Raw genomic sequence first — 14,175 nt, 5'->3', positions numbered from 1 at the left:
AGAGCAGGGTTAGGGTTGTTACCTCCAGTATGTATATAGAGCAGGGTTAGGGTTGTTACCTCCAGTATGTATATAGAGCAGGGTTAGGGTTGTTACCTCCAGTATGTATATAGAGCAGGGTTAGGGTTGTTACCTCCAGTATGTATATATATAGAGCAGGGTTAGGGTTGTTACCTCCAGTATGTATATAGAGCAGGGTTAGGGTTGTTACCTCCAGTATGTGTATAGAGCAGGGTTAGGGTTGTTACCTCCAGTATGTGTATATATAGAGCAGGGTTAGGGTTGTTACCTCCAGTATGTATATACAGTGCCTTGCGAAAGTATTCGGCCCCCTTGAACTTTGCGACCTTTTGCCACATTTCAGGCTTCAAACATAAAGATATAAAACTGTATTTTTTTGTGAAGAATTAACAACAAGTGGGACACAATCATGAAGTGGAACGACATTTATTGGATATTTCAAACTTTTTTAACAAATCAAAAACTGACAAATTGGGCGTGCAAAATTATTCAGCCCCTTTACTTTCAGTGCAGCAAACTCTCTCCAGAAGTTCAGTGAGGATCTCTGAATGATCCAATGTTGACCTAAATGACTAATGATGATAAATACAATCCACCTGTGTGTAATCAAGTCTCCGTATAAATGCACCTGCACTGTGATAGTCTCAGAGGTCCGTTAAAAGCGCAGAGAGCATCATGAAGAACAAGGAACACACCAGGCAGGTCCGAGAGACTGTTGTGAAGAAGTTTAAAGCCGGATTTGGATACAAAAAGATTTCCCCAACTTTAAACATCCCAAGGAGCACTGTGCAAGCGATAATATTGAAATGGAAGGAGTATCAGACCACTGCAAATTTACCAAGACCTGGCCGTCCCTCTAAACTTTCAGCTCATACAAAGAGAAGACTGATCAGAGATGCAGCCAAGAGGCCCATGATCACTCTGGATGAACTGCCGAGATCTACAGCTGAGGTGGGAGACTGTCCATAGGACAACAATCAGTCGTATATTGCACAAATCTGGCCTTTATGGAAGAGTGGCAAGAAGAAAGCCATTTCTTAAAGATATCCATAAAACGTGTCGTTTAAAGTTTGCCACAAGCCACCTGGGAGACACACCAAACATGTGGAAGAAGGTGCTCTGGTCAGATGAAACCAAAATTGAACTTTTTGGCGACAATGCAAAACGTTATGTTTGGCGTAAAAGCAACACAGCTGAACACACCATCCCCACTGTCAAACATGGTGGTGGCAGCATCATGGTTTGGGCCTGCTTTTCTTCAGCAGGGACAGGGAAGATGGTTAAAATTGATGGGAAGATGGATGGAGCCAAATACAGGACCATTCTGGAAGAAAACCTGATGGAGTCTGCAAAAGACCTGAGACTGGGACAGAGATTTGTCTTCCAACAAGACAATGATCCAAAACATAAAGCAAAATCTACAATGGAATGGTTCAAAAATAAACATATCCAGGTGTTAGAATGGCCAAGTCAAAGTCCAGACCTGAATCCTATCGAGAATCTGTGGAAAGAACTGAAAACTGCTGTTCACAAATGCTCTTCATCCAACCTCACTGAGCTCGAGCTGTTTTGCAAGGAGGAATGGGAAAAAATGGCAGTCTCTCGATGTGCAAAACTGATAGAGACATACCCCAAGCGACTTACAGCTGTAATCGCAGCAAAAGGTGGCGCTACAAAGTATTAACTTAAGGGGGCTGAATAATTTTGCACGCCCAATTTGTCAGTTTTTGATTTGTTAAAAAAGTTTTAAATATCCAATAAATGTCGTTCCACTTCATGATTGTGTCCCACTTGTTGTTGATTCTTCACAAAAAAATACAGTTTTATATCTTTATGTTTGAAGCTGAAATGTGGCAAAAGGTCGCAAAGTTCAAGGGGGGCGAATACTTTCGCAAGGCACTGTAGAGCAGGGTTAGGGTTGTTACCTCCAGTATGTATATAGAGCAGGGTTGGGGTTGTTACCTCCAGTATGTATATAGAGCAGGGTTAGGGTTGTTACCTCCAGTATGTATATATAGCAGGGTTAGGGTTGTTACCTCCAGTATGTATATAGAGCAGGGTTAGGGTTGTTACCTCCAGTATGTATATAGAGCAGGGTTAGGGTTGTTACCTCCAGTATGTATATAGAGCAGGGTTAGGGTTGTTACCTCCAGTATGTATATAGAGCAGGGTTAGGGTTGTTACCTCCAGTATGTATATAGAGCAGGGTTAGGGTTGTGCCCTCCAGTATGTGTATATATAGAGCAGGGTTAGGGTTGTTACCTCCAGTATGTATATATAGAGCAGGGTTAGGGTTGTTACCTCCAGTATGTATATAGAGCAGGGTTAGGGTTGTTACCTCCAGTATGTGTATAGAGCAGGGTTAGGGTTGTTACCTCCAGTATGTATATAGAGCAGGGTTAGGGTTGTTACCTCCAGTATGTATATAGAGCAGGGTTAGGGTTGTTACCTCCATTATGTATATATAGAGCAGGGTTAGGGTTGTTACCTCCAGTATGTATATAGAGCAGGGTTAGGGTTGTTACCTCCAGTAGAATTCCAGAACCATGATGTCATGGCCCCTGATCTCTGGAGAGGAAGCCTGTCAGGAATAACCACACACACATTCCTCTTCCCTCACCCCACTGTGTGTGTGGTGACAGACCATAGCAACAACTCTTGTTATCAGCAGGGGCTGATTTAATGAGTCTCGTGGAATTTACATTCGATTAGACCTTAAAAGTGATTTGTGTTTTACTTGTTGTATAAACACACCATGGTCCCCAAAATCAGACTAAGTGGACTGGACCAGAGTTTCTGGAGAGATTTGAGAAGCTTTTCAGTGATGAGCACAATTCATATTAGCAGCAGAGATGTGTTATACACATCACACAGGTGACTCTCTGGCTTCCCTGTAGCGAACCAGTCACCACCAGCCTGGTTAGCTACCCTTTGCCTGGTGAAAAGGGATACTTCAGGATTTTTGCCAATGAGGCCCTTAGACTTCATCATTGAGCTAACGCTAGTTAGCATTGGCTTGCAAAACCACCTCTACCTTCCTTCATACTGGACACAGAGACATAGAAATGGTATCAGTGAGTTCATCTGACTCTGGGGGAAGTTGGTGAAGGGCCTCACTGCCAAAATCCCCAAGTATCCCTTTAAGAAACACAATCTGCTTTAAAAAAATTGAAAACAATAGCAGCAATGAGTTTAATAGTGAAACAGTCTAACTATGTTTGTCTCTCCCCTTTAGTATAGAAAAGTAGTGCAGTTGTAGTCTCACTCAACCCTCCCACTTTCCCCACAGCGTTTTCATAGCCAAGTTCTGTAGCCATGTCTCCCACTTCCTCAGAGAAAATGTCTTGATTCTCTTACCGCTCAAAAGATATTACCCATAACACCACCACTATGTATTGTATTTTTGTTGTGCCTCTCTCTTTCTCTCTCTAAAATGTCCCCACTGTTTTCTTCATTTTGACAATAACTACAGTAAATCATTATTCAAAAGACTAAAATGTGACTTAAGTCTCGACTAAATCTAAAGTGTGCCAAAATGAACAGTGATCCACTGACTGACTCCCATTCTGTAACAGCCTGTAGAGAGACTCCCATTCTGTAACGGCCTGTAGAGAGACTCCATTCTGTAACGGCCTGTAGAGAGACTCCCATTCTGTAACAGCCTGTAGAGAGACTCCCATTCTGTAACAGCCTGTAGAGAGACTCCCGTTCTGTAACAGCCTGTAGAGAGACTCCCGTTCTGTAACGGCCTGTAGAGAGACTCCATTCTGTAACAGCCTGTAGAGAGACTCCATTCTGTAACGGCCTGTAGAGAGACTCCATTCTGTAACGGCCTGTAGAGAGACTCCATTCTGTAACGGCCTGTAGAGAGACTCCATTCTGTAACGGCCTGTAGAGAGACTCCATTCTGTAACGGCCTGTAGAGAGACTCCATTCTGTAACGGCCTGTAGAGAGACTCCATTCTGTAACGGCCTGTAGAGAGACTCCATTCTGTAACGGCCTGTAGAGAGACTCCATTCTGTAACGGCCTGTAGAGAGACTCCATTCTGTAACGGCCTGTAGAGAGACTCCATTCTCTAACAGCTGGTGAGAAATTTACAGGAAAGGGTTGAGAAACAGTGTAGAGGGTTTGAGATGTGGCTATGACTGGACTCTCTGTGCCTCCCCCCCCCTCTCTCTCTCTCTCTCTTTGTCGCTCTCTCTTTGTCTCTGTGTGTTTCTGTCTCACTCATTCTCTCTGGCTTGACTTCTCTTCCTGAAAGAGCCTTTAGACGGCCATTCTGTGTCGGTCCCTGTGGACAACAGTTTCAGTTACCCCCATTATAGACAGACACAGAGAGAAGCACCCAAGCTGCACCTAGAGTGTCTGTAGTACATACAACCTCACAGATATTTGACATGTAGGATATCACCTGTAGGGAAAGGAGAAGGTCATGCAGAGACAGTTGAACCACTGTGTGTTAACCAGAAGGCTGTGACTGTGGCTGTAAGTGCTAGGGATAGTAGACTAACTGTTAGCTGACTCTTCTCCAGAGGGCCTGACACAGGAAGTGGGGTGTTGTGGGTAATGGCTGTATTTACTGTTTAGAGGCTTTTCAGGAAGTGCCAAGGCCCCCTCGAGACTAGACCGCCTTTTAGACTGGAGAGTAGGGGGGCACGGAGGGTGTTCTGTCGGAGGGGCGGCAGGGGGGGGACCGAAGGACAATTAGATTTAAGTTTGAGTCATTTAGCAGGCGCTGTTATTCAGAGCCACTTCTAGTAGTGAGTGAATACATTCCCATGAAGGAAAGGGTCACAATCATTTCCTGATTTTTAAAGTGAGGGTGTTGGGGGCACAGAGGCACAGAGGCCATTCTCCTTGAGGGAGTTGTGTGGCAGGAGAAGAGGGAGAGGGGCTACTGAAGGAAAAGGCTACTGTATATTTTTTTAGAGTGTGTTGGGGGGGGGGGGGGCACTGATGGGGTTGTCTGGTACTGTTTTTCATATACAGTACTTCATAAACAGTATTTAATATACAGTATTTAATATACAGTACTTCATATACAGTACTTCATATACAGTACTTCATATACAGTACTTCATATACAGTACTTCATATACAGTATTTCATATACAGTACTTCATATAGAGTATTTAATATACAGTACTTCATATACAGTATTTCATATACAGTACTTCATATACAGTATTTCATATACAGTATTTCATATACAGTATGTCATATACAGTATGTCATATACAGCATTTCATATACAGTATGTCATATACAGTATTTCATATACAGTATGTCATATACAGTATGTAATATACAGTATGTAATATACAGTATGTAATATACAGTATGTAATATACAGTATTTCATATACAGTATTTCATATACAGTACTTCATATACAGTATTTCATATACAGTATTTCATATACAGTATTTCATATACAGTATTTCATATACAGTACCAGTCAAAAGTTTAGACACCACTACTCATTTAAAAGTTTTTCTTTATTTTGACTGTTTTCTACGTTGTAGAATAATAGTGAAGACATAAACTATGAAATAACACAAAATATAAAATATTGTTGTTATTATTGTTATTATTGTTTACCACTTTTGTTGGTTACTACATGATTCCGTATGTGTTATTTCATAGTTTTGATGTCTTCACTATTATTATACAATGTAGAAAATAGTAACAAAAATATAGAAAAACCCTTGAATTAGTCGGTGTGTCCAAACTGTTGACTGGTAACTGTTGACTGGTGCCTGTTGACTGGTCACTGTTGACTGGTCACTGTTGACTGGTCACTGTTGACTGGTCACTGTTGACTGGTCACTGTTGACTGGTGCCTGTTGACTGGTAACTGTTGACTGGTCACTGTATATGAAATAGGAGTGAAAGTGTAATAACTATGTTAAATGATTACGTGCTGATGGGGTTGGGGAGAATAGCAGCCTCTGTATGTAGCTGTGTGTTGTAACTGTTGACTGGTAACTGTTGACTGGTAACTGTTGACTGGTAACTGGTGACTGTTGACTGGTAACTGTAAAGGATTACGTGCTGATGGGGTTGGGGAGAATAGCAGCCTCTGTATGTAGCTGTGTGTGGTAACTGTTGACTGGTTAACTGTTGACTGGTACCTGTTGACTGGTACCTGTTGACTGGTAACTGTTGACTGACTGGTAACTGTTGACTGACTGGTTAACTGTTGACTGGTTGACTGTTGACTGACTGGTTAACTGTTGACTGGTTGACTGTTGACTGACTGGTTAACTGTTGACTGGTTAACTGTTGACTGGTTGACTGGTTATTTGTTGACTGGTTGACTGGTTAACTGTTGACTGACTGGTTAACTGTTGACTGACTGGTTAACTGTTGACTGACTGGTTAACTGTTGACTGACTGGTAACTGTTGACTGACTGGTTAACTGTTGACTGACTGGTTAACTGTTGACTGACTGGTTAACTGTTGACTGACTGGTAACTGTTGACTGACTGGTTAACTGTTGACTGACTGGTTAACTGTTGACTGACTGGTTAACTGTTGACTGACTGGTAACTGTTGACTGACTGGTTAACTGTTGACTGACTGGTTAACTGTTGACTGACGGTTAACTGTTGACTGACTGGTTAACTGTTGACTGACTGGTTAACTGTTGACTGACTGGTTAACTGTTGACTGACGGTTAACTGTTGACTGACTGGTTAACTGTTGACTGACTGGTAACTGTTGACTGACTGGTAACTGTTGACTGACTGGTAACTGTTGACTGGTACCCGTAGACTGGTACCTGTTGACTGGTTGACTGGTTAACTGTTGACTGGTTAACTGTTGACTGGTTAACTGTTGACTGGTTGACTGGTTATTTGTTGACTGGTTGACTGGTTAACTGTTGACTGGTTAACTGTTGACTGACTGGTTAACTGTTGACTGACTGGTTAACTGTTGACTGACTGGTTAACTGTTGACTGACTGGTTAACTGTTGACTGACTGGTAACTGTTGACTGACTGGTAACTGTTGACTGACTGGTTAACTGTTGACTGACTGGTAACTGTTGACTGACTGGTAACTGTATTTGAAATAGGAGTGAAAGTGTAATCAGTGTGTAATAACTACGTTAAAGGATTACGTGCTGATGGGGTTGGGGAGAATAGCAGCCTCTGTATGTAGCTGTGTGTTGTAACTGTTGACTGGTTAGTAACTGTTGACTGGTAACTGTTGACTGGTAACTGTTGACTGGTTAACTGTAAAGGATTACGTGCTGATGGGGTTGGGGAGAATAGCAGCCTCTGTATGTAGCTATGTGTTGTAAAGTCTGGCCAACAAGTTAGTTGCCCCCAGCAGCAGCATAGAGGAGTTTAGACTTTACTCTCTGTTCCGTGACTTCCTGTCTCTTTCCTTCTGCTGCTGCTGGGTTTCCATGGCAATGCCTCCGGGCCCGACTGAAGGAGGGAGAGAGACGGGGAGGGAGGGAGAAAAGAGAGCGAGACGAGCGAGAGATGCAGACGGTCTTGTCTCCTCAGTCTGATGAAGATCTCCAGCTGTGTTATGTAAAGATGTCTGCTCTCTGTCTCTCACACACACACACACACACACACACACACACACAGACACAGACACAGACACAGACACACAAACCAAGACACACAAACCAAGACAAATCAGAAGGGTTCATGGGTAGACGGTACACAGGACAGACAGAAATAGCAGCAACCAGACAGAGCAGAGTAGAACACACTGTACCACTTAGATACAGTCTATCCTGCAGTAGAACACACTGTACCACTTAGATACAGTCCATCTTGCAGTAGAACACACTGTACCACTTAGATACAGTCTATCCTGCAGTAGAACACACTGTACCACTTAGATACAGTCCATCCTGCAGTAGAACACACTGTACCACTTAGATACAGTCCATCCTGCAGTAGAACACACTGTACCACTTAGATACAGTCCATCCTGCAGTAGAACACACTGTACCACTTAGATACAGTCCATCCTGCAGTAGAACACACTGTACAACTTAGATACAGTCCATCCTGCAGTAGAACACACTGTACAACTTAGATACAGTCCATCCTGCAGTAGAACACATTGTACTAGCCCTCGCTCTCTCTCTCTAGCCCCTTCCTTCTCTCTCTCTAGCCCCTCCATCTCTCTCTCTAGCCCCCTCCTTCTCTCTCTCTAGCCCCTCCATCTCTCTCTCTAGCCCCCTCCTTCTCTCTCTCTAGCCCCCTCCTTCTCTCTCTCTAGCCCCCTTCTTCTCTCTCTCTAGCCCCCTCCTTCTCTCTCTCTCTCTAGCCCCTTCTCTCTCTTTACCCCTTCCTTCCTTCTCTCTCTCTAGCCCTCTCTCTCTCTGTGTGTCTTGTCTCTGGCTCTGTTGGTGTGTTCTCTAAAGACCGCTGTAGTAGACACACATTAGCCGCTAGGAGTTAGCATTATGGATAAAAACGACCTCAGAATGAGTTGGAGCAAATCAAATCAAATTTATTTATATAGCCCTTCGTACATCAGCTGATATCTCAAAGTGCTGTACAGAAACCCAGCCTAAAACCCCAAACAGCAAGCAATGCAGGTGTAGAAGCACGGTGGCTAGGAAAAACTCCCTAGAAAGGCCAAAACCTAGGAAGAAACCTAGAGAGGAACCAGGCTATGTGGGGTGGCCAGTCCTCTTCTGGCTGTGCCGGGTGGAGATTATAACAGAACATGGCCAAGATGTTCAAATGTTCATAAATGACCAGCATGGTCGAATAATAATAAGGCAGAACAGTTGAAACTGGAGCAGCAGCACGGTCAGGTGGACTGGGGACAGCAAGGAGTCATCATGTCAGGTAGTCCTGGGGCATGGTCCTAGGGCTCAGGTCAGTTGAAACTGGAGCAGCAATATAATATAATATAATATACATTAGCCACTAGGAGTTAGCATTATGGATAAAACGACCTCAGAATGAGTTGGAGCAGCTAATATACATTAGCCGCTAGGAGTTAGCGTTATGGATAAAACGACCTCAGAATGAGTTGGAGCAGCTAATATACATTAGCCACTAGGAGTTAGCATTATGGATAAAACAACCTCGGAATGATTTGGAGCAGCTAATATACATTAGCCGCTAGGAGTTAGCGTTATGGATAAAACGACATCAGAATGAGTTGGAGCAGCTAATATACATTAGCCACTAGGAGTTAGCGTTATGGATACAACGACATCAGAATGAGTTGGAGCAGCTAATATACATTAGCCACTAGGAGTTAGCGTTATGGATAAAACGACCTCAGAATGAGTTGGAGCAGCTAATATACATTAGCCGCTAGGAGTTAGCATTATGGATAAAACGACCTCAGAATGAGTTGGAGCAGCTAATATTCATTAGCCGCTAGGAGTTAGCATTATGGATAAAACGACCTCAGAATGAGTTGGAGCAGCTAATATACATTAGCCGCTAGGAGTTAGCGTTATGGATAAAACGACCTCAGAATGAGTTGGAGCAGCTAATATACATTAGCCGCTAGGAGTTAGCATTATGGATAAAACAACCTCTAGAGACCCCAGAGTAGAAACATCATGACATCAATCTCACACAGCTCAGAGAAAATGAACTAAACAAGACAAGTACATGAGTAATGGAAATGTCTTGTGTGTGTTCATCGGTAAGATATGGGTTCTGGGGTGTGTGCTCTGGTTCGCTGGTGGTGATGTCATTCCTAGGTACAGTAATTACAGACTGCTGTATAGATATGCAGGCAGAGAGAGTGAGAGCACGGAAAATGTGTGTAATGGGAAATAGAATACTGTGTGTGTGTGTGTGTGTGTGTGTCATGAAACATTGACTAATGTAGTGTTAGTTCAAATAGACATAATTGAGAATAATGATAGCTGTATTATACAATTACAGACTGGAACACACACAGACACACACACGCGGACAGTCAGGGCTAAGCAGTCGATGTGCTTCCTAGAGGAACAATATAACCCGGGTCCAGATAGGAAGGGTTGGAGCAGTGGTGTCAAACATACGGGCTGGATCCGGCCAATCCGTCCCTCGGCGTGGGTTTGAGTACAACACAATAAATACACTAAATGTTGTTTCTGTTGGGGAAACAAACTCAATATACTTTAATATGACTCAAACCAAACCAAACCTGTACAACTAATAAGAGACATACAGTCATACAGTTTGACTGTGTCCAGCTCTGATAAACACCAGAATGAGACAGTCAAGGAGCATCAAATTCCCCCAAAATGATAGAGGATCTTTTTTTTTTTTTTGCCAATTTTGATGGTAAGGAAATATAACCAATTTTCATTGCGGCCCTACGGACCTTGTTGAAGACCGAATGCAGCCCCCGGGGATTCAACACCAGTAGGGTACTGTATCTCCCCTGCGTTCAACACTAGATGGGTCCTACATCTCCCCTGGGTTCAACACTAGATGGGTCCTGTATCTCCCCTGGGTTAAACACTATATGGGTACTGAATCTCCCCTGGGTTCAACACTAGTAGAGTCCTGAATCTCCCCTGGGTTCAACACTAGTAGAGTCCTGTATCTCCCCTGGGTTCAACACTAGTAGAGTCCTGAATCTCCCCTGGGTTCAACACTAGATGGGTCCTGTATCTCCCCTGGGTTCAACACTAGATGGGTCCTGTATCTCCCCTGGGTTCAACACTAGATGGGTCCTGTATCTCCCCTGGGTTCAACACTAGTAGAGTCCTGTATCTCCCCTGGGTTCAACACTAGTAGAGTCCTGAATCTCCCCTGGGTTCAACACTAGTAGAGTCCTGAATCTCCCCTGGGTTCAACACTAGTCGAGTCCTGAATCTCCCCTGGGTTCAACACTAGATGGGTCCTGTATCTCCCCTGGGTTCAACACTAGATGGGTCCTGTATCTCCCCTGGGTTCAACACTAGTCAAGTCCTGAATCTCCCCTGGGTTCAACACTAGTCGAGTCCTGAATCTCCCCTGGGTTCAACACTAGTCGAGTCCTGAATCTCCCCTGGGTTCAACACTAGATGGGTCCTGTATCTCCCCTGGGTTCAACACTAGATGGGTCCTGTATCTCCCCTGGGTTCAACACTAGTAGAGTCCTGAATCTCCCCTGGGTTCAACACTAGATGGGTTCTGTATCTCCCCTGGGTTCAACACTAGTAGAGTCCTGAATCTCCCCTGGGTTCAACACTAGATGGGTCCTGTATCTCCCCTGGGTTCAACACTAGTAGAGTCCTGAATCTCCCCTGGGTTCAACACTAGATGGGTCCTGAATCTCCCCTGGGTTCAACACTAGTAGAGTCCTGAATCTCCCCTGGGTTCAACACTAGATGGGTCCTGTATCTCCCCTGGGTTCAACACTAGTAGAGTCCTGAATCTCCCCTGGGTTCAACACTAGATGGGTCCTGTATCTCCCCTGGGTTCAACACTAGCAGAGTCCTGAATCTACCCTGGGTTCAACACTAGCAGGGTCCTGAATCTCCCCTGGGTTCAACACTAGCAGGGTCCTGAATCTCCCCTGGGTTCAACACTAGATGGGTCCTGAATCCTGGAATCTTTTAAGTGGGAATTTGGGAAAGTTACTCGGGTTTCGCAACTCTAGACTCTAAAGCAGGGATGGGAAACTGGCAGATCAATCCCCCCCCTCCCCCCTGTCGGGGTCTCAATTTACTGTTGACAGTTAGATAAGTAGAATACACAAGTTGCAATTTCTAAATTTGGTTGTGCATAAGCAGTTTTTCTGCTTATGTCATTCACTGATAGTCAGTCAATTAGCCCATGTCAGCAAACACACATGTTTACGCTGCTAAGTTAGTTTTGCGGGCAGCTATCTAAACTTGTTATCATGGTTGAATTACCGGCCGGAGGACACACTGTACCATTTAGATTTTTGGTAGTTCGTCTCACTCAGATATCATATTAAAAACTGCAAACATTTCCCCTTCATCCTATGGCTAGATGTGGTGAAAAAATATACACAGACTAAAGATTAAGTAGAAAATAGATCAATAAAACCCTTTTTCAAAACATCTAACTGAATGTAGATTTGAGAATGGGCTATTGGGAACATTTCTTTATACATTGAGTGTTATTATGACATTATTTGTAACAATGCAGAGTTTGTTTCTGGAGCAAAAAGGGTCTTGGGGGCTCCCGAGTGGTGCAGTGGTCTAAGGGAATGTTTGAGGTGTCACTACAGACCCGGGTTTGTATGAGGAATGAGGAAGCTCATTTTGGCAAGTCATGTTTCGGAGGACGCATGAATCAACCTTTGCCTTTCCCGAACCAGTTGGGGAGTTGCAGCGATGAGACGAGATCGGAATTGGATATGATGAAATTGGGGTGAGAAAGGGTGGTGGAACGAGAGAGAGGAGAAGAAAGGGTGGTGGAATGAGAGAGAGGAGAAGAAAGGGTGGTGGAACGAGAGAGAGGAGAAGAAAGGGTGGTGGAATGAGAGAGAGGAGAAGAAAGGGTGGTGGAATGAGAGAGAGGAGAAGAAAGGGTGGTGGAATGAGAGAGAGGAGAAGAAAGGGTGGTGGAATGAGAGAGAGGAGAAGAAAGGGTGGTGGAACGAGAGAGAGGAGAAGAAAGGGTGGTGGAATGAGAGAGAGGAGAAGAAAGGGTGGTGGAATGAGAGAGAGGAGAAGAAAGGGTGGTGGAATGAGAGAGAGGAGAAGAAAGGGTGGTGGAATGAGAGAGAGGAGAAGAAAGGGTGGTGGAATGAGAGAGAGGAGAAGAAAGGGTGGTGGAATGAGAGAGAGGAGAAGAAAGGGTGGTGGAACGAGAGAGAGGAGAAGAAAGGGTGGTGGAACGAGAGAGAGGAGAAGAAAGGGTGGTGGAATGAGAGAGAGGAGAAGAAAGGGGGCGTCTGTACAGCTGAGTTCTGTCCGGGGCCCTGGGCAAGAATATTTGAGGCTCCCCATCTTGGCGGTCGAGAAAACATTTAGTGGTTTTAAAGCTAATTTCCTACAATTCTACGCATTTTGACATGACTAATGTTGTGTTCTTATGCTCCAAACATAATAACAAAATCAATGACGGTCCTGATTGTCTAGCTTTTATTTTGGTAATTGGAAGTCCTCATTTATAGGCTATTTAAAATATATATATATATATCCATTTTGTATTTGGTTTAGTAGTTTTAGTTTACCCTGAAAGCGTTTTAACATCCCAAGTAGTTTCTGAACCACCGCTGAGGATGAGAGGAGAAAACGATCTATCTCCAAGTTAAAGGGCTACTTTGGGATTTTAACAACGAGAGGAGAAAACGATCTATCTCCAAGTTAAAGGACTACTTTGGGATTTTAACAACGAGGCCCTTTTTTCTACGTCCCCAGGGTAACTAGCGGATACCATTTTTATGTCTCTGTGTCCAGTATGAAGGAAGTTGGAGCTAACCAGCGGCAGATACCCATAGACTTCCAGTCATTGTGCTAACGCTAGTTAGCAACTTCCTTCAAACTGCACGGCGGAGACATCAGACTCCCTTTCAACTCCAGCTACTACTAACTTATTGGTTGTTGTTTCATATGCGGTATTGACTATATTGATGAGTTTATTAGCAGGGGTGATTGTTTATTTTTCATGTCCAGAGAGACAGATAAACAGTGGTTCTCTGGCTGACCGCCTTCGCTTCTGCAGTGCATTGTGGTCCTTCCTGTGTCAGCTGGGGAATGACCTGTACAGAAGAGACCAGAGGGTCAACAGGAAGTTGGATACATCTGCCTAGTCAGGTTCTCACTCTTCTCTCCTTCTTTCTCTCTCCCTTTCCCTCTCTCCCATCTCCTCTCTCTCTCTCCCTTTCCCTCTCTCCCATCTCTCTCCCATATCTTCCCTCTCGCTCTGCCTCTCTCTGTAGGCAAGGCATTTGTTCCCAAGCAGCGGCCCATCGAGTCTCGTCAGGAAGAGGTAACGACCCTTGACCCGGAACTAGAAGAGGCCCTGTCCAGTGCTACCGACACTGAACTCTGTGACCTGGCAGGTAAGGGGGAGGGGGTAGGTAGGCTGTCTTCTTAGGGACAGAGACACACACAGCCTCTCTCTCTCTCTCTCTCTCTGTCTCTCTGTCTCTCTGTCTCTCTGTCTCTCTCTCTCTCTCTCTGTGTTAGAAGGATCTGTGTATCTTACTGTCTCCAGTCTCTCCAAGGACAGCTAAATACAGGAGTCTTT

General features: G+C 44.2%; 1 protein-coding gene across 8 annotated transcripts in view; it reads left to right on the top strand.

Moving 5' to 3' along the window:
* Positions 1-14,175, top strand: part of LOC139411751 (tropomodulin-3-like) — a 49,755-nt gene that overhangs the window by 21,805 nt on the left and 13,775 nt on the right. For all 8 annotated transcript variants that reach the window (XR_011634628.1, XR_011634631.1, XR_011634632.1 and 5 more), the window contains exon 4: positions 13,865-13,987. Coding sequence is in view for 2 of the 8 variants with exons in the window: in XM_071158452.1 (XP_071014553.1) it covers positions 13,865-13,987 (123 nt within the window). In the remaining 6 variants the exon portion in view is untranslated. The remainder of the gene's footprint in view (positions 1-13,864; positions 13,988-14,175) is intronic.

The sequence above is a fragment of the Oncorhynchus clarkii genome, chromosome 6 (genome assembly GCF_045791955.1).
Source record: "Oncorhynchus clarkii lewisi isolate Uvic-CL-2024 chromosome 6, UVic_Ocla_1.0, whole genome shotgun sequence".
Lineage (NCBI taxonomy): Eukaryota > Metazoa > Chordata > Actinopteri > Salmoniformes > Salmonidae > Oncorhynchus > Oncorhynchus clarkii.
This window is presented reverse-complemented; position numbering and strand designations above follow the sequence as displayed.